General features: G+C 36.1%; 1 protein-coding gene across 4 annotated transcripts in view; it reads right to left on the bottom strand.

The window, feature by feature from the left end:
• BICRAL (BRD4 interacting chromatin remodeling complex associated protein like) overlaps positions 1–18,651 on the bottom strand; it is a 30,843-nt gene extending 12,192 nt beyond the window's left edge. The window contains exons 1-5 of one of the 4 annotated variants that reach the window (XM_032217028.1): positions 14,455–18,651; positions 6,035–6,083; positions 3,881–3,929; positions 3,382–3,450; positions 83–1,774 (exon numbers count right to left, since the gene is read on the bottom strand). In XM_032217028.1, coding sequence (XP_032072919.1) covers positions 83–1,774; positions 3,382–3,450; positions 3,881–3,929; positions 6,035–6,078 — 1,854 coding nt within the window. In that variant the 5' untranslated portion in view covers positions 6,079–6,083; positions 14,455–18,651. Of the gene's footprint in view, positions 1–82; positions 1,775–3,381; positions 3,451–3,880; positions 3,930–6,034; positions 8,065–12,390; positions 13,609–14,454 lie in introns of those variants that run through there. The other 3 variants (XM_032217029.1, XM_032217031.1, XM_032217027.1) reach the window with 3 other exon arrangements.
• Between the last annotated feature and the right edge of the window lie 2,722 nt (positions 18,652–21,373).

Here is a 21,373-nt window from a genome sequence, read left to right as displayed (position 1 = left end):
AAACAGGCTGCATGATCACACCCAACCCTTAATCATTAAAGAAACTAAATTTATGGAATATTTTTGATCTTGTGAATCATACCTGTCCAAACGAAAATGGTGACTGGGTTATTGATGTGTGACTAAAAGTGCTGACAGGTTTTGAAGAAGAAACTGGAAGTCGATGTGATACACTGACTGACAACTGAGTTCTATTTTGCTGTGTAAGCTGATCTCCAGAAAAACTTCCACTTGAAGCTACAGACTGAGCTGATGAGCCAATGTTTGGATGTACTGTAGCAGAGGAACTCACAACAGTAAAACGATTACTTGAAGATATATTTGAACCAGTTGCCTGTCCAGGAGATGCTGTTGAAAATCCTGTTCTGCCTTGGGAAAGGTTTCCTTGGTTTGGCGATAAATGTAATACAGCGGAAGAGGATTGTTGTAGTGGAATCTGACCACCAACAATTTGAGAAGTTCCATGGTTGACTATAACTTGGTTTCCAGAAGGAGCAAATGTCTGGCCAGAAACTAACTGTACAGCATTCTGATTATTCAGCATTTGTCCTGAATATGCTTGGTTACTTCTGAGCATATTCGTAGAGTTTCTATTTAGCATAACATGCTCAGTGGATACTTGGCTGGGAACAAGTTGTGAAGACTGATTCTGAAGCAGCTGTCCATTTACAGTCTGGACATGATGAACTGGACTGGGATTTACAGAGAGACTTGTGGGTATAAGAAACTGATTCTGAGACGTATGAGGTTGTCCCATTGGAGAATGGATAACAATGCTACCACTGGCATTACTTACTGTTTGGGAAGTAACTGGTTTTCTTGAATTTTGTTGACTAACAATATTAACAGACATATGTGGACCAACTACTGAATTCTGCGGGGAATTTGATGAAGCAAAGGGAATCCCTTGTTGTACATGATGCTGCTGTATTCCTAAACTATTTACATTGTAAGTGGCTTGCTGTCCCATCTGAATGGGTTTGGGTTGAATATTGATGGGAATTTTGTTAGAATTTGGAGCAAGACCCCTCTGTATAATGATGTTGTGTACAGGCAAAGATGCCTGAAAATTTGTACTATTAAATGGAACAGTTACAGGTTGTGCTACTGGGCTTGAATTTGAATTGCCAAACAATGAGTTGCCATTAGGAGTTTGTCTATGAACCAAAAGTCCACCACTCATATTTGCAGGTGCTTGTTGTCCACCACCTTTCAATATAATATGAGATCCTTCAAGATTATTTATGGCCATCATAGAGGGTTGATTACTAAATGAACCAATTAGTTGTATTTGTCCAGAATTACCAATCTGACTGTTTGACAGATGCTGACTGGGAACACTGATCCCCACATGTTGCATAAAGCCATGTTGCACACCAACTGTATTGCTTGCAAAAGATGCTCCAACTGGTGGCTGTACTACTTGAGTAACTCCAATAGGTTGCAGCGTTTGACCTGAGTAATTAGAAACATTAGAAGCCTGAGTAAAAGATGCTGATGAGGAAGGATGAAGCTGTGTTTGTGCAAACTGGTGATTGGAGCTTATGTTGGCATCCAAATAAGCCTCTTCTGCCAAAGTCTGCTCAGTAATATTAGCTTCTTGCAAAGATTTCTGGAGGATATCAAAAGGCTGATCTTCACTAAGATCAGGCAATGGAGATGATTCAAGTTCATCATCAAGAAACTGAAGAGTATTTGGCAACTGTAGTCCATCATTAGACCCTTCTCCAAGCTGACCACCAACACCTTTGATCGATGACTTAGGATCAGAGCTCTGAAAGGAAAGGAAAAAAATATAATGAAATTTCTTCAATCTTGTGTAAATGTACAGCATAGTTCACTATAATTATTTTCCTTTTCTCAGGTTTATTATTAGAACAAGAAACACTACTGTTGTGCAACACTGTGAAATAATCCTAACATTTTTTCAACAAGGTTCTCAAGACAGCATTGCTGGTATGCTGGGTGATACCTCTGTGGGTATCATTTAATTCCCAGAGACGTCCTATGAAGGATTAGTTAGAAGTAGCCTGAGAGCTCTGAATCCACAAACAAGAAACTCTAATGCCAAATCCAACAAGTCTGCTTTTAATTACCCCATTTCACAACAGGGTAAAGATACTGGTATGCAAAATGTATACATTGACAGTAGGAGTTTAATGTAAATGAACATAACATTCTCTTCTTTCTTAGCCTCTCTATTTGATCATTTGAATGTTGCAGCACATTTACAACTAGAGTTTGCAGTTATTTAAGGCACTGGCAGCATATTATCTACTTTATATGATCATTTAAAAGCTAATCTGTTTACATTTTATCTAAAGAAAAATATAAAGTTGATTCGGGAGCAAATCAGATCAGACTGAAGTAATGTAGAGCTGATCAAACTATTCCCAGAAATTCAGATCTACACATCTCTGCACATCCTAATAATATGCACACTATAAATATTATATATATAGCAGTAACAAAGACACTATATAATGTTGAACTTTTTGCAAATCTATCATGACATTAAACATTAGGGCTTTGCCATGTCATGAAATCACACTTTGGATCTGAAGGAAAGAACTACTCCAGAGTACGTACAGGAATTTTATGGCAACTCCTTAAAGCAGCTTGGTCTTCTCCAAGGACCACTCAGCTGCCCTCTGCAACTGCAGCATAAGCTCTGGAAAATATATGTTTTGTTTAGGTGCTATGTGGGTGCCTAAATGCAGTATGAAACACCCTTGAAGTGTAAAAGCACTGTACAGCCCTGTTACACATCATCTCAACCTGTACTATTTAGCTAGCATGTCCAGAGAATAGAAAGTCATCACAATCTTTATTCTTTGTTAGAATCTGCTATGTCTGAATTGCAAAACTGTAAGTGATAAAGAAAAAAACAATGTATTATGAGTTCGGCTGAGCTACAAATTCTGCTATAACAGATCAGAGTATATAAAGAGGTAATTCTGGCTCACTTCTATCTGTATCATAATTCTTTCTAATAGACAGAGAGGAAATAGTAGAAATTTTAGTAACACATTTATCACTTTTCTTGGTAAAATTTTCTCCTACTGTATCTTGCTCTAATTAGATACCTGCTCAGTTTCTGAATTCCAACAATTTGCATATGTGGGCTGAATAGAATTCACAAAACTAAATACTTTGGGGAAGGAAAAGCTTCCAATTGCAATTCATTTCAGGTATATAAATATTGTGAAATCAAAATCTGGGAGAATAACTATTCATTAATATCACTAATAAAAATAGTAGCATATACGGACTACATAGGTATTTGATCTCATAAGATAATCAGTTACTATTTTTATTTCATTCAATTACATATAATATGAACAAGACAAATAACATTGTATATATATTTTTTATACTTACACTGGCATTGGCAAAAATGGAATTTGAGTTGGCTGCAGAATATCCTATGTTACTCAAGTCTTCACTGTTCTGTGACAACACAAATAAACAGTCTTAACCTAAGAGCAATACATTTAGAGCACAACTTTCCTTATTAACTAATAAGAGTCTGACCCTTAAGATAAAATCCAACATTATTTTTTTCCTTTCCATTAACAATTGTGGTTACTCTTTCCAACTTCAAGAAACTATTGTAGCCTCAGAAATATTCAAAGAGTTTTCTGCCACATAAGCTTGAAAATTGCTCAAATGTATCTCTTTTACATTATCACTCGGGCACATACGATTTCTTTTAAAAGGAAAGAAAAAAATGCAGAACTGCAATCCCACATTTCTAGTTTGCTGTGATAATCCTTGCATGTCACTGAATTTTCTTTAAGATTCTGCGGGCACACTTTTAGCAACCCTGAAAAATGATTAACAAAATTAAATGTACAATAAGATAACATAAATAACTTACAGATTTACTACCCCCTCCGTGTAGAAAGTAATTCAGTGCCTGTGGATCTCTAAAATATATATAAAGAAAAAAAGTGAGATGGGCCATTTTGAACATTAAAGCATTTTAAAACATAAAAGTTGCTAAAATTTAGATTGTTTCAATAGGTAGCAGCACGTGATATTTCTTCTGTAGACTTGGAAGGCTAGCAGATTTGGACAGTTCAGCATTTGGATGGGAACTACCAACGAATAGCAGGACTGTAGGCTAAACTGGGAAATCAAACAACATTCCAGAAAGCTGCAACGGAGAAAAACTTTCATATTATTACCACTCCCTCCCCCTACTCCCCCCAAAAAGCATGATTGTGACTTGTAGCCACCCAAAGATGAAGTTGACCAGAGGACATATTTATATTTAAAATATAAATTGGCTTATAAACACAAACTATTTGTTTACATTTATCTTTTTCTTCTCTTGGTTTAATACTTCATACGACCAATAGAATTTTTATACAGTATATGTATAAATAATAGAGCAAATTATAGTAGTAAAAACTACTATCTTATAAGGTGAATTTTTTTCAAGTGAATTTTTCAGTCAAATATATTTCATTGACAGTCTTCTATAGATGAAATCTGCTAGAGCAAAAAGGTTATAACCTCCACATCATTAACCAAATTTAGGTGACCATCTATTGCCTGCTATATGCTCAGAAAAAAAGACTGATTCACTAGGTTGCTGTTATTTAAACTCACATACAAACAATTTGAGGAGATTCTCAATATATTATTTATTTCCTTGTTCCATGGAATTCTGCATGAGGTATACAAACCCCAACAATCTTCTATCCAACATCTTATAATTTTCATAAGGCTACTGTATTATAATACTTTTAGTCATGCCCTAGGTCTAAAATAATTTAGATTTCACTTTTTTCTTTTTATATTTAAAATAGACAAAAATAAAAAATATGGGATACAAATATGTAAATATATATGAAAATATTTTCCAATATGAAAATGACTTTTCTTAAATAATATTAAATTAGGAGGAAGGGCTTGTTCTACATTATGTTTGTTTACATACTTTGAGAACAGAAACAAATGAATGGGTGGCAATTTATGCAGATGGAGATTTTGCTGATAAAAATCATAGAAGCCTATAAAAATTAGCCTGAAAAATTGTTACTTGAGAGGAGCTTTCCTAGTGAATTTTTGTATTTAATGTCTAAACGGGTTGCCTCATTCTACTTTCCCATGCTGTCAAGTTACCATATTCCCTTGCTTTCTCTCCATACAGTTTTGTTCCATACCTTTCTACCGCAACTATCTTTTTTATCTTTTTACTATCTTCTTTCCTTTTTTTTCTTTTTTCTTTTTTGGAAGAAAGGTCTATTTGTGCATATCAGATTGGTCTGTGAGCTTATTCCTGCCTGAGAGTTATGCATATGTGCATATACAAGAATGTTGTACACTCATCTTCATGGGAGTAGAAGAAATCTCCAGGATTTTCAGCCGAAGTTAGCAAACCTAGGTTCAACAGACAGCACTGGATGCTTGCCTCTGTGTATTTTCTTTTTCTACTTTTCTTTTGCTGGATGGGTTTGATCTTAAATTTAGGATTATACTTTATGGAAATTGCATAATTTTGATTAAATGATTTATGCATGCATTCTTGATGATAGACAATGATTTCATATGTAAAATCTAATAACTTGAGCCACCTCAGGTAATTAAAATTGAAAAAGTTGAAAATATGTGAGGAAATTAAAATAAACAACTGATAACAAATTTTATTTCATTTTCATCATATGTGAGGTAAATGCTCTACAGAAAGAACACTGGTCTCATAATGAAATGAGTTATTTTCACCAGTTCTGCATCTGCAGCTTAATGTGCCGCTAAAAAAACTATTTTAAAACTCATCTGGAGCAGTGAATTGCAAGAAATACTGGAAGCTGCAGGAAATTAAGGGAAATTACAAAAATCAATCTTCCCTACTTCCTTAAATCGAGATTCCGGGGTAGGGGAGGGAGAGATAATTTATTTATTATGAAATAAAATTATGCTTCAGAGGATAAAGTTTTAATTGAAGTTGCTTATCAAACTTGTTTTCATTTTAAAATGAATTTTGAATATTTTTCAAGGACAGGTATCTAAAATGAAATCTTACCCGATAAGATCAAAGAGACAGGCTTCATCATCATCATCATCCATGACAACTAAGAAGAAAATAAAGTATTCATAAAACACATTCAGATTATATTTTTGATGAAAGACTTCTTTTTGTAAGAAATTACAAAATATATTTACCATGAATGTGCTTTTACCATGCTAATTTATTGTACTGGAGGTGAGTATTACTGGCTACATCCAGTAATATGAAATCTAATTTTCCTTATTAAGAGTTACTCTTGCCCCCCTCCACCACACCTCTGAAGAACTATTTAGATCTGTTCCAAAAATCCTCCCAATCCCTCAGATATTTGAGGTGTGTTGATGAATGCAATGCGTTAGAATTAGGATACATGCTTACTTCTACCCTAATATGCATCTGTAATCCAAGCTAGGTATAGGTATGTGTGTCCTATTTCTGGACCTCAGCCTAAAAGCAGAAATTAAGTCTGATCCAGATTAGACCCGAATCCCAATTTGTATTGGTACTATCTTTCAGTTTTTCTTCCCCAAAATATTGTCATGGAAAAAAGTCAAAATATGTGGTTACCATCCCCAAAATATTTACCTGTTCATCTTGTATAGTCAGTGTGGACCTAAATTGAATATTCCACACATTGTTTTTTGTGTGTTCCACTTGTTTGTTTAGCCTGTGAATGGCTTTTTGCTGCATTTTAGCTAATTCACAACTTTAAACTATTAATTGATTTTTGTCACACACAATATTACAAATAATGCAGTGGGGTGTGTGTGTGGGTGTTTTTTTCTAGCTTTACGAGATGAATTGTTTGTACTATTTGGTGCACCAGTTAAGTTTATTAGATGGTTCACAACAAATAATTCCCAAATCTGAGTCTATTCCATTCTATTCTTCTAAATCAAGGTTTGTCAAATTCAGATATGTATTGCATTATTTCCTAACAAATGTTTCTATTTCATCCAAATGAATTAACAGTACTGAGTTTCTGCTGATTCATGCTCATTGTGCCATAGAATATATCCATGACTGATCCTAAATCACCTGAAGTGCAGCCAGATGCTTTGTTCAGAGAATTCTACAACTATGTCCTAGTAGTACACTCCACATTTTCAAACATGCTTTCCATCTTCCAATCGAATCTTACAGCTTCAACTTTGATCACTGTTGCAGTTTTTTTTCTTATGAAAACTTTCTAATATAAGGGAATTATGGAGTATAATCCAGAGCCTCTGAAGAGCAGACAGTGACAAGGTGGAACTTATCTTTTAAAGGTACAAAAGCTCTCTCAGATTTGGAGATATCAAATGTGGTTGAATATGATTTACAAAAATATTCTCTATGAAGTTGAAATCTTATAAGATTTTAGGTATTGTGATATATTATGAAGGATATAAGCAGGTAGAGAACATAACCAATAAAATATTTCATCTTCATATCTCATGTACTGACTTTATTACCTAAAGTGCTCTTAAAGACATAGGAAAGCCAGAGCAGAGAGATATCTAATCTACCTTCCTCCACAGAAGCTCAACTATCTCATGTGCCTGGATCTTGTAACAATTAGGATTTTGTTCTGAATATGATGGCTGCATAACAGATAAATTGTTTAAGGAAGAACTGCACCTCATAGTTTTAATTGGTCTTGTTTTTCTGTCATCACCTTTGCAAGGCAAAGTGCTGCAAAAGAACAAGGTGTAATTGACATTTATCACAAATACTTGTTTCTTCTGTTCTATTTACCCCATTCCACATTTTTTTATTTATCCCACCTTTTTTCATATACAAATCAAGGTGGCAAACATACTTCCTTCTTCTACTTTCCCTTCAACAACTCTATGAGCTGGGGTAAGAGAAAGTAACTGGTTTTTCATGCATAAATCAAGACTGGAACTGTTATCAGGTTTCTAGGTCAGCACTTTAACTGCTACAACAAACTGGTTCTTTCTTTCCTCAAATTTATTTTATCTCTGTAGGTTTTTTTAATACAAAATCCTTTAAAGATAGCACATATATGCTAGTGATTCCCGACTCTGAGAAGCAGTGCTCATCTCCGTTTCAAAACCAAAGAGCCAACGCTGTCCGAAGACATCTCCGTGGTCATGTGGCTGGCATGACTAAACGCCAAAGGCGCACAAACACTGTTACCTTCCCTCCAAGGTAGTCCTATTTTATTATTTTCATTTTTACTTGCTTTTGAACTGCTGGGTTGGCAGAAGTTTGGACAAGTAACGGGAGCTCAATTTGTTACGCAGCACTAGGGATCATTTAGGGATGTTTAATCTGATCAACTGTATTATCTATATATATTTTCACATTTTATTTGAAACCATGAAATGGTTTCTTTAGCATATTTTAAACTCAACCGAATTTTATTAAAGGAAACAGTTTTTTTAAAAAAAAAACATAGCTAAGTAGAGTGAATCCAGACAATAATTCCATACATGTATATTCATATATCAAATTATTTTTTGAAATACAAGAATGTTACTATTCTTGGTTACTATTCAATGGTTTGAAATTGTTTGATATTATATTATTTTGATAAAATTATGTTAAACAATGGACATTGCATTAGATTCAGAATCCCAATAGCTTACTGCATAGTGCTTCAAAGATAAATTAGTATTATTACAAACATGTTGTCTATAACTTGTCTCCCCCTTGTTATGAAGAATATATATGTTTTATTAATATGTGTATTTCCAATCATTGGCTTAAATATAAAATAAAGTATTAAATATTACTATTTTCTTACTTGGATAGATAGGAGACATGAACACAAATGACACAACAAACGTCTATGGAGTAAGAAAGTGTGATTCTCTATATGCACCGAGTTTGTGTTCCTTTAATCAAATGAAAGGTACAGAAACCACTCCCTAATCAGATTTCCACTTACTGCATTGCTCATATAATACAAAGCCCTACATGGCTTAGGGCCAGCGTACCTTCGTGACCGCCTACTGCCACATACCTCCCCAGCGGCCAGTAAGATCCCACAGATTGGGCCTCCTTCAGATGCCGCCAGCCAATGTCGGCTGGCAGGCCCCCGGAGGAGAGCCTTCTCTGTGGCTGCTCCAACTCTTTGGAATCAGCTACCTCCCCGAGATCTGGACCATACCCACTCTCATGGCCTTCAGGAAAGCTGTAAAAACCTGACTGTTCCAGCAGGCCTGGGGCTGTTGACCTCATTGTTGAGGTCCAGCCCCATTTAGAATGAATGTATGTGGTATTGTGATTTTAAACTGTCTTTTTCTCTCTCTTTTTTTTTTCTCTTTTTTTGTAAGCCACCCGGAGTCCTTCGGGATTGGGCGGCATATAAATTTTAATAATAAATAATAATAAATAAAAATAATAAATAAATACAATGCTTTTTGCCCCTCAGAAGTTGCAGAATGTACATGTATAATCAGTCTTACCACATATTAAATGTCCTTGTATATGTTTTGGTAATTTCCACTGGAATGCAAGAAATTGGAAACATAGGTTCCTCTTGCATATTAATTTTACTCCTGACAATTTATTTGTGAGAAGTTGTCAAGTTATTCATTAGTTTGCATTTATGGTGCTGGTATCGCAAACAGTGTGGCAGGTGTAAGTGTCTGGAGCTTCTCTAGATTGTGAACTTAAAGCTAGATGATATCATCAGCCTTATGATACATTTCCCAGTATATTGCAACAGCAATTGCCCAGCTCATATACAGGAATAAGGGACATATAGAAAGTAAGTTGAACAGATTGGTTAACAGTTAACAACTGCCACATTATTCATTAGATTCAAAATAAAAATTTTAAAAATGACCTGCATGTGGTCTTATTAATAATCTACAAATGCACATACATACACTGAATCTTTCATACCATCATTTATGTTTTGTAACAAAATAAAACAAATGTGATCATTTATCAGTGATAAATTCTAGTTAAAAAGTGAGAATAAAAATAAAACAATCTTTTATTCTACTTGAAACAAAGCAATTTAAATTGTTAGAAACAGAAATGATTACGTTATAGAAGTATAGATGCCTAGTTCCCATTATAACAAATTTCAAATTTTCTAGTGTTTACTGGTGAGGAGGGGGTCCATCTATGAAAAAGTGACTGCTGTAAACCAAGATTTATAACTAACAGACTAGGGCTGCAGAGTAGAACTTTAGATCAATACCAAAAGGTAGCTGTGTATGGGCCTCTCCTACACATCAAAGAACTTCTCTAGATTTGTATATGAAGCACTACTGGGTAGCCCAATTACAGTGTCAAAACAAGATGTTTTAAGTTTTTAATTTTGCAATTTCTTTCATACAAATTACACTATTCAGAAATAATTCAAAATTAGACAACAGATTGATTTTTTTTCCTGTTGTGCTATTATCCTAATAGTTAGACCTTTACAATGAATTGATAAACGAAGTTCTTTTTTTATCAAAATGATATAAAAGATTGTGAATGTCTAAACTGTGAACACCACTTGTGCTACATATGAATTATAGCCATGATTGAGAATATGGGTGAATGTTAACTTTACATGTATCTGAATAAGAAGCAGCACTCCTAAGATTGGCAGAACAAATAATCACTATCTCATAAAAGCTATGTAAATTAGTTTAGTAGTCTGGGCCAATTATTAAATGGACAAGATTAATATATGTTATAAACTGGTATTCTCATTACTTGCCAAGTCCCATAATTTCTTTCCATATATGTTTTATACATAGCTTTTTTAACAGTCTTAGAAAAAAACAGTTCTGGTTGAAAGTATGGTTTGCTTTTAGATTCAAGGTGGTTTCTAGCATGAGGAAACCTTAATAAAATCAATGTCATCCTTTGAACATAAATACTGTGTCCTGGGAATTCTATGTTGTAAAATCTGCTGCTGGAAATAATCATAAATATACCCAGAAGCTCATCTTTTCAGTGCTTGAAAAACATGCATACTGCATAAATCTAGGCCTAACAAATAACATTTAATTGAAATGTGTTTATGCCAAGTATATGCAGGATGAAAATACAATTTTTCAGGTCCTTTTCAAAGTTAGTTTCTTTGATGCCATTCAAATTACTTGCCAAATAACAAATCTTTTTCTTTCATGACACTTAATGAAGTCAGACATTTTACTGAATTTACAATATAATTTACTAAACTATTATATATTTTAAATAGCTGGGGGCGGGGGATTATACAGGAAAATGTACATTAATTCCTAGAAAGAAAAGAAAGAAAAGAACTGAAATGCTACTAAACAATATATCTGATTTTTTTTTATTTAATCTTTTTCCTTGGTTTCTTGATATATTTTACATAGACATATTAAGAGAACTACTAAACCAATGTCCTAGACAAACCCCTTTTAAACAATTGCCTAGGCACAATGGTAACTGCACTATCCAGTTTAGAATGCCAAAAAGCAATGAAAGTTATAGCCTAATGACAAACACTAACACTTAGAACTTTGCTGAAGAACTATTTTTATTTATTTATTGCCTCAGTTATTTATTAGAAAACATAACAATAAACCAAGTCTAAATCATCTTTCTTCCACTGAGGATATGAATGGCTCTACAAATAGATGGAATTAACTTCATTACTGTCACATTAAACTTATCAAGCCAATTATTTTCTAACATTAATCATTTCTTAATTTATTCAAAAGGTTTTAAATAATTGTGAAAAATTAGATCAAAACAAGACTTAATAGTAGGGAATTACTGGAAAATGCAGTATATATACTACTGTTTGCCCCATTTTATTTCCTGTGAAATGTAATATCTAAAAAAATGAACAAAAAAACCAAAGTTATGTTAAAACCTGTCACCACTTCAATTAAGTATTCTGAGAATACAGAATTTAAGACTACTTGTGTTTTAAATAAATATATTTTACTCTCTTATAAAGTCTTCAAAATCTAATGACAGTGGAAGGTAGGAAAAACTGTGGTCAAGTTTATTATGCTCCCTTACTATGTTTTCTGAAATAGGACCTCATTGACACATGTAAAATTGTGTAATTATAAAATTTGAAAGGTCATCCAATTTCCCAAGGTCCTCCATTTTTAATGCACAAATCACACGCTGCTTTTCTTTAAAATTACTTGCATCACATAGATGTTTTCCTCTGTTATACATTACCAACCGGACTATTTCAAGGATTTACATCCCAATCTGTTTGGGAACACAAGATGGTAATTTCTATAAAAGGAGTTCACATTTAACAGGGGTAATAATTGCCCTTTGTACTCATAACCACTAGTATTCTTCACAAGAAGTTTATAAATGAAAATAAAGACGGAAGAACTTTTTAAAACGAATGCAGAACAAGAAATCGGGCTTGTAATTGTAAAAAGCATTAAAATACGTGGCACCCTCAACCTCCGTACGATTTTCTCTCCAGACAAATTAATGAATCGCAGAAGATATTTCACCCCTTTGGAAACCATTTCATAAAGGTGAAGAAGGTCCCCGTTTCCATTTTTGCTCTACTTTCAGAGAAGGAAAGCAGCTCCGCGAAGTAGAGGAAGACGACGCCCCAGCCGAAGGGGAAAGCCTCGTATTAAAAGCATTTCAAAATGGCGGCGACAGGGAACGAAAGAGAAGAAACTGCGCCACAAATCCTGGCCGATGGCCAGGCAGCGCCATCTTCCCTTGTCCCTGACCCTCCAGCCGGCGAGGTACCACACTGGCACGGAGAAAAAGGGACTCCAATGAGGAACAGTTGGCTCCGTCGACTGAGCTTTGGAAATGCATATTCATTTCGGAATTTCTCCTAGGTTATACATTTTAGAGAGTGAAATTAAGCCCGATAAAAACACAAAGGCCTGAGTTTCTAAATCGACCATTTCTGCAAACCTACTGTACTTGCATCCCCTATTAAGAGTATTGCCCACTCAACTACTACGTTTCGATTAAAAAGGAAAAAAAACGCATCGAAAATGATCCATCCGATTTTCAATCCATTCTTTATATGTTGCTCTCCCTCCCCTCCCCCCACCCCAGGTCTTTAACCAAAACAAATTAACGATCATTTTTTGGAAGGTTAATCCCATGCCAGATACAGATAAGAGTCTTCGAAAGGCAAAAAGGAAAACATTGTTAGAGATGTAAATATTTATTATACTTGCTTTAAAAAAACAAATTACAACGAAAAGGATTTTAAATCCTACCGACCCAGAATTACATACACCGAAACAAATCGCCATTTCCATTCCTTGAAACAATGACGCAAAGACAAGAAATCGGAGGAAAGTGAAGACAAAAAAAATAGTAATAATAAGAAACGAAATTAATAAGAAAAAAAAATAATCCCCGTCAAAAAGCGCAACCCATGCTAGAAAGGCAGTGAAAATGAGTACGAGATGGCAAGAGATGGTCGCTGAAGACAAATTCAACCGGGGAGGCAAAAGAAAAGAAAAATCCTCGGCAGCCTCCCGCCCAGGAGCGAGAAGACGGAGCGTCTCCATTTTCCTGAGGAGGAGGAAGAAAAAGTGTTGCACAGACCAGAGAGCTTTAGAGAAAAGCAAAGAAACGAGGGGGGAAAAAAGAGGGAGGAGATTTGAAAAGATTATTTTTCTTTCTCCCTCTCCCTCTCTCTCTCTCACACACACACACATATACACTTGATTCCCCTCTTCCTCAGACACACACACCCTCAGTCACACTGACAGACACACACACTCACGCACACTTTCTCTCCCTCTCGACGGCCAAGGGGGTGGCCAGAAGGAAAAAAAAAGCCCAAACAAAACAATAACTAATTTTAAACCGGCTCAATCAGTGAGTCATTAAAAGAGGGGCTTTTCTTCCTCTCTACATTTGCATGGCCTCCGCGAGAGAGGGGCAGCCCCCCCATCCTCTCCCGCCGCCCACCTTGCAGCTATCAGCCTAGCCCTGAAACCTTATCTGTCCTCTCCCCCCCCCTCTCTTCTCGCTCGCTCTCTCTCTCTCTCTCCCTCCTTGTTTGCCTCTCCCCCTTTAAGAATCACATTTTGGAGGTGCCCTCAGTAGCCACCACCACAGCCTCTTCCTGCAAAAGAAATAAATATTTCATTTCCATGTGAATTAACATCTGCCCACCAAGCACCACCCGCGCAAAATCGCCCTCCTCCTCCTCCTTTCCTCTCCTCCTCCTCCTCTTCTTTTCTCTTCTCCTTCTTCTTCCTCCCTATGTCCCCCCTCTCTCCCTCTCTCTCTCCTCTCCTCTCTCTCCAGATATATATTTATATACCTAGCCCCAGAGCCAATAGCTCTCTGGGCTGAAACCTAATATCCTGGTTTTGGCAACTCCTGGTTGTTAATTTGCTCCTCTTTTCTTTTCTGTCTGTCTGGAGATAGATTTCCCCCCCTCTCTTTTCCCTCCCCGAAGGAAGGGAGGAAGGAGGTTGTGTGTTTTTTTTTTCCTTGAAATTTTTATCACAAAATTATAATACACTCAAAGGGAAACTCACCGTCATGAAAAAGCAGTGCCTTGTCAACGGGGTTTCTTCGCCATCACATCAGGGGCTGGCAGTGTAAGAGAGAGCGAGAGAGCGAGAGAGGGAGGGGGGAGAGAGGGAGCGAGAGAGCGAGCGAGCAAGGAAGAGAGAGCGAGGATAGCGAGAGCCCAGTGCGGGAGTTCCAGCTACAAGGCGAGGAGAGAGGCTCAGAGGCTGCGGGGACGCCGCTACCGCATTCACATACATTATTAGGAGCGGCGGTACTGAACTATCGCTCGCTGCTGCTGCCTGCCTGCCTTTACGCTGGGCGAAGAAGACACTTTCGAAAGATTGGGTTTGCTTTGAAAAAAAAGCTGAGTTTGAAGCTTCAAAGGTATAATCTCTTGATCCTTCGCAGGAAAGCAAAAACTTTACTTTTAGTTAATCGGGAAAATGACTGAGTGTCCTCCTCTAATGGAACCAACGTTACGATTTACTAACCCCTTTGGTCCGTTGCTGGATTATTATTTTTTTCTTGAGAAAACAAGAAAAGCATTGCTTTAACTTAAATTCTCCTCTTTCCTTCCCTCCCTCAAATGACGTAAACAAAGGAAGTGGAAAAGGTTTGGGATTATTTAAACGGAACTGCATGTTACAGGTTAAAAAAAATGAGCTGCCCATGCAGTTCTATCAACTTTATTGGGTCCTGACTTCTTTCTCATTATTACTATGCTGTCAAAAGAAGAGTTGCAAGACAGCAAATTTAAGTTTAGAGTATATAATGCATCTTTTTGGTCCCCCAAGACCTCCAAAATAGTATCTATAGTTAATGCTATCCAAATACAAAGATAAATATAGAAACAGAAATATATTCATTATTTTGATTTAAAGATTTTTTTTTCATTGTGCACTGAAATATTTAAAACTACCATGGATGGGTTCGTTTTAATGGGCTTCATAAATGTTTCAGAATACTAAGAAAAAGATATAAACTTAATTGTTTCTTTTGGGCCAGTTTAGAAACAAAAGTAAAGGCTGAAGTGCAAAAGAAATTTAGACTTGCAAAGGAAAGTTAACTGCAAAAAAAAGAGCTAATTTGTCAGTAGAAAAAAGAAAGGAATGAACCAGCTGATAAGAGGTTGGCAGAATAGTAAGATGAAAAGGAAAGAGCAGAGCTCAGATCTTACTTTGTTCTGTCTTCCGCACCAGGAAGAATTGTGTTGAAATGGACCTATTAAAACAATGTGTGAAACAACTCAAGTGTGTACAGCAACTCAAAATAACTCAAATAAGATGTAGTAACTAGCTACCATTAACAATCTGCAGATATCATCTCAAGACCTCTTTCTTATGACCTTTGAAGATCATAAAGGATAGGTGTAGTGAAGTAGACCTAATGTTTTCCTGTCTTCAAAAGAGGAGAAAACCACGAGCTAAATAATTAAGGCAGGACAGGTTGATGTTGACACAGACCAAGAGACAAATCATTGAGTAGTCAGTTTGCCAGGATTTAGAAAATAGCATTGCTTGGCAAGAACCATGATGAACAAGTAATGGCAATCCAAATTAATCTTTTCTGAGAGAATACCAGTTTAATTGATCACAGAAGTGTGGACATGTGGACACAGATCCCAACTTCAGCAAAGCATTCAGTGATGTATGTCATGAAATTCTACCAGCTTACAGGAAGTATTAAGATTCAGCAGGATCTTGTCAAACAGAAACATTGAGCAAAAAAGCCATGTGCCAAAAGGATCTTGATGGATCACAAAATACATTTTACAAGAAAATAATTTTATTTGGCCATCAGGAGAAAAATTGCTAATAGTAAGAGCAGTTTACCAAGACTGTTCCAAGACTGGTAGACTTTCCATTTGAAGTATTTAAAAAGAGGCTATATCAGCATCTGTCAGAAATATTGTATTAGTGAATTCCTGCACAGGTTTGAAGGAGTCAAATTAGATTATTTTCAAGATCCCTTTCAATCCCTCCAATCTTTTGACTCTATAATTAAAAATATCTTACAAGTACTTTTAAGCACTTTTTAAGTGCTTTTTAGGTATCTCTTGCTGTATATGCCCAAAAGACAGAAAATAAGTTTTAAATATATTTAACTGTTAAACATAGAAGGAACAGTATTTACAATTACATTTCTGTTACTTTATGAACAGAATATTCTGTAGGAACCATACTTTTAAATATATCCTTCTATGGAATGTTTACTAGCGTAAGAAAAGCCTTGCCAATATCTTATTTTTATTCTGTCCTCTATTTGCTTTTGTGTGCTATTCAGCAAAATGAACTTCCTTGAAGGGAAAATTGCTAATTGCATAACTGTTGGGAAAACTTTAATCCCCCATCCTCGGTACTATTGCTTCCACTATTTTTAGAAAGAAGTTTAAGCTATGCTTTTCTTCAAGTACCTGTATACATGTGCATGTATGATGTCTGACAGCTGAGAAATAATTTATTGTAATCTTTCCATGTATGTATGTATATGTATATGTATAAGTATATATATAAAGTAAACCTTGTTGAGTTCAGTTATACTTTAAGGCAAGAATTTATGTCATTGGGTTGTATTGTGTGTATAGGATTACAAGCTAAACTACAAAGCGTCAAGACATTTTAATATTCATCTGAGTTAAGGATCAAGAATATTTTAATTATCTTACATAGTAACAACATATAGCATGTTCTTCAGTCTTTGCTTTTAGATTTAGTTTTCTTTATTTTAGGTATAAACCATCATAACTAAGGTCTTAAATTAAGTGTACTTCATAATTTACAGAGCATTCCTGAACTTGGTGTACTCTAAGATTGCTGACGTGTTTTCATTTCTTTTAGATAACTGATATATTTATTTCTGTCTCTGCTGAGATTTATTTGAAACTACATCCACCAGTTCAGTCATAGAAATATGCAACTGGGGTAAGGCATCTGATAGTTGCTCTCATGTTAACCTTTCACCTTCAAAACGTATAGGGCCTTTTAGATGTAATAGTGGGAATGGTGTCAAGACATCTGAGTAATTGTGACAAAACTCTGCTTTTGGTATGCTCTTCAATGTACCCTAAAGCACTTTATTAACTGACCTCTACTTTTGTTTCCCAAAAAGAGTTTCTCCTATGCAATTCAAAGGAAGAACTGAAGAAAACCAGATTGGACCTTTTGTTCCACCAAGAACCAATTGGTAATGGATAACATCTAATTTATTAGCTGAATCCCAGATGTCATAGGTGGAAGTTTATTTTGAGCAAAGCAGAGTCATATTCTGTGAATCTTCGGGGTGGGGAGAGGCCTTGCTTATGGATATCCAAACAGAATACCCAGATAATCTGCCTCTATTTTAAAAAAGATATGTGCTGAATCCCAAGAATATATTCAAAGAGGTAATAAGTAATCACAGTAGTTTACAATAGTTGAACTGACTGTATTGATTTTCAAATTCTGTGTTTTCAGTTGTCTTTTTTTATTACTCTACCAACTTTAACTACATGTAAAATTGCATTATTATTTTGATACTCTGTTGTATTTCATAATTGGTAGAATTCTGTATTTCTGGATTGTTTTCCTAGAACTGGGACAAAATGAGTCCTGGGTAGAACATTTAAGAACTCCTCATCCAGACAGCCTAGAGCCGTGATGGCAAACCTATGGTTTTATTTTATGGTTAATTACCAAACCTATGGAATGTCAAATCATGGAGGTGCTGTTTCTTGTTGTAACTCAGAGGTGAATAAGTCTGCTAACAGTTGGCTTCACTACCGGTTTGCTTCATATGTGCATGCGCATCGCAGGAGCTATTATGCAGTGCTGAAAAAGGAGGATTAAGAAGCCTTTTCTGAATCTGTAATGGTAAGTAGAACAGCAAGGAGGGGAACAGCTGTGCCACGCAATTTGGGTTCACTAGAAAGCAGGGTTTGAATACAAATCACACGGTACAGCTGATTGTCGCAAAGCTGATCATAGAAACTACCGGTTTGCCCAAACCGGTACTATTTTTTACTACTAGTTTGGGTGAATCAGTAGCATTTCACCCCTGGTGTAACTAGTGAAAAGTGGAAATCGAAGAGGGGAAAAATTTGGCTTCTTCAGGTTCTCCCACCTCTTTCCTACCTACCTCCCCCCCATTTCCTTTGTTCCTTCCTATCTTCCTTGATTTCCATCTTTATTCTGCACTTTCCTCCTTTCCCCTTCTCCCCTTTTTCCTTTCATCTTTCTTTCATCCTTCCCTTCTCCTGCCTTTCCTTCCTTCCTCTTCCACCTTCTCTCCTTCTTCCTTCCATTTCTTTTTTTCATTTCTCCCTTTATCTTTCCTTCCCTTCCCAGCAGAGAGCTGCTGGTTGGTGTGGGAGGGAACAAGAGATTGCAGGAAAGGCCAGAAAGTTGTTTGGGAATGTTGAAAATGAGGATGATGTGACTACAGCAGCATGGCAGTGGCGGGGCTGAAGCAGCAAAAACCCAGCAGTGGTAAAGCAGCCACAACTTTCCCAAATTTCTTTTCCTCAGTAGCAATGGGTCCTAACATTCTGTAACTTAGCTTATTTGAAGTATCTTGACTGAAAAGGTTTTGCCTTGTGATACACCATTTCCACCAGTTAAAGGTTACCGAGCGTTTTAATAGCATATAGATTATTTATCAAGGTTCTGAGAAGTTTGTTCATTAAATGAATACTCTCCTGTTTACTAGGAGGAAAATATAATAGAGGGGTTGGTAGGATGATCCTTACCCAGGAGTGAAATGCTACCTGTTCGGATCAGTTTGCCCGAACAGGTAGTAAAAATGTAACTGGTTTGCCCAACCAGTAGTAAAAAAAAAAAAAGAAACCGGTTCGGGTGAACCTTTTTTTCTAATGATCAGCTGTGACACGTGATTTATATTAGCTAGAAAGGGTTTCCTGCTTTCTAGCTAATCTAAATCTCGTAGCATAGTGGATTCCCCCCCCCCCCCGCTGTTCGCTTACCTTACCTTTTTTACGCTCTGTGCATGCGCAGGAGGCACGCATGCTCACATTGCTACAGAACAAGTAGCAAAGGTAAGTGGATTTTACCCCTGTCCCTAGTAAGGTGCATGTGATCACTGGCCAGTTCTGTAGATTAGGTTTTTATACAGATTGATAGTCTTATGGTATATATATAGAGAGAGAAAGAGAGGGTTGAATATCCAGGAAGATGAAGATGAAGGGAGCATCTAAATTCTCCAAAGTTGCTGTGAGATTATAAAGAAAGAATAATCTGGTGTTTTCTCTATTTATAGATGATTATTTTATTTATTTATAGGGTTTGTATGCCGCCCACTCTCGAGAGACTCAGGGTGGCTTACAGATAAAATGATGCTGGATAGGGATGGAAAAATGTCAGGGAGTCCATGAAACTTGCCTTGAAACTGTCCCTCATGAAACATATGAGGGTTGGCACCAATCTCTGACTCATTTATTTGCTTGTTTGTTTATATCCCGCCTTGATTTTTTTATAAATAATTCAAGGTGGCAAACATATCTAAAATTCCTTCTTCCTCCTATTTTCCCTACAGCAACAATCCAGTAAGATGAGTCAGGCTGAGAAAGTCACCCAACTGTCTTTCATGGCTAAGACTAGAATTCATGCTCTCCCAGTTTCTAGCCCGGTCCTTAACCACTAGCCCAAATTGGCTCTCTCTTAATCCTGGGGCAGTGCAATTTATGTTGATATATTATTTTGCTAGCGCAAGATTGGAAGTTGTGGAGACCTGGCCATAGAATTGCCAAGAGCAGGACTCAACTGAATGGATAACATCATTGTTGTTTTGCTCACTCAAGGATGAAAGGGATGCATAGATTTATGTGGTCATGAGGAATTATCTTGTGGACACATGTCATAATAGTGAAATTAATGAAGCAAGTCCAAGCTTAAAAATTTGGCAGACCCAAAGGACTTCTCTTTATTTTATATTAGTAAGAACAGAATGCAGTTTCCAGATATGCATTGAACAGTTTCAAAGAGAAAAAGATTAAAAGAATGTAGGCATTTGGGATTATTTTATTTCCTTTATTATTATAAAATCTTACCTCATTAGAAAAAGTTTGCTTCTCTTGTCATTTTTCTCATTCTTTCATTATCTGTTAGGAGAAAATAAATATTATTGCTGTTAAGAAAATTTGTCGGAGTAACTTTTCATGCAGTGTGCTGATGTGTGTAAATTACATTTGTGCTTTAGCCCTGCACTGGTTTCCTATTAGCTTCTGATTATAAATCAACATTCTAGTTTTACAATTAAAGCTTACATGTTTTGACTCCAGAGCACAAACATTTCAGACCACTTTCTCTGCCTAGTTTCTACTCTCCTATCTTGAATACTTTGGGGGAACTTGTTTATGATTCTCCAATGTTGTGAAGTAAAAATTGGAAGTTTATAGGTATATTTTCTCTAACTGCCTATACTTTGGGAAAGCCCCTCTTCCCCCATTTGTACTATGTTTCTACAAACTGTTAAAAACAATTATTTTGGAGAGTCCTGGATAAGTTGGGACCATCAGCTTGAGTGACTGGCAGCAGGCTAAAGTTTCAGAAGGCGGAAAAGATATGCATAGCTGTTACCATTGGCATGCTCTCCAGTTTTTGCTCTCTCTTTTTTTAACCAAAAAGATCTACACTTTAATTTGGCAACTAATGTTTAGCTGATATGTGTTACTTATTAAACCACATTGTCTGAACCCAGCCACTTGCAGCTGATTCAATAAGTCAGTTTAACAAGGAGGTCAGGTAGATAAAAAGGCAAATGTGATTCAAATATGGCATCTGCCTGGAACATCCTCAGCAGCTCATCTGAAGCACAAGAAAGCAACTCCTTTTTGTTTTGTGTGTGTGTGTATTTTTAGCAATTGAAAACCACTCACTTCTTTCTTTGGATCATTCAAACAAAATACTTAATACCTTATTTTTTGGACTATAAGACACACTGGAGTATAAG

Source organism: Thamnophis elegans, chromosome 4, assembly GCF_009769535.1.
Source record: "Thamnophis elegans isolate rThaEle1 chromosome 4, rThaEle1.pri, whole genome shotgun sequence".
In the NCBI taxonomy this organism is placed as follows: Eukaryota; Metazoa; Chordata; class Lepidosauria; order Squamata; family Colubridae; genus Thamnophis; species Thamnophis elegans.
This window is presented reverse-complemented; position numbering and strand designations above follow the sequence as displayed.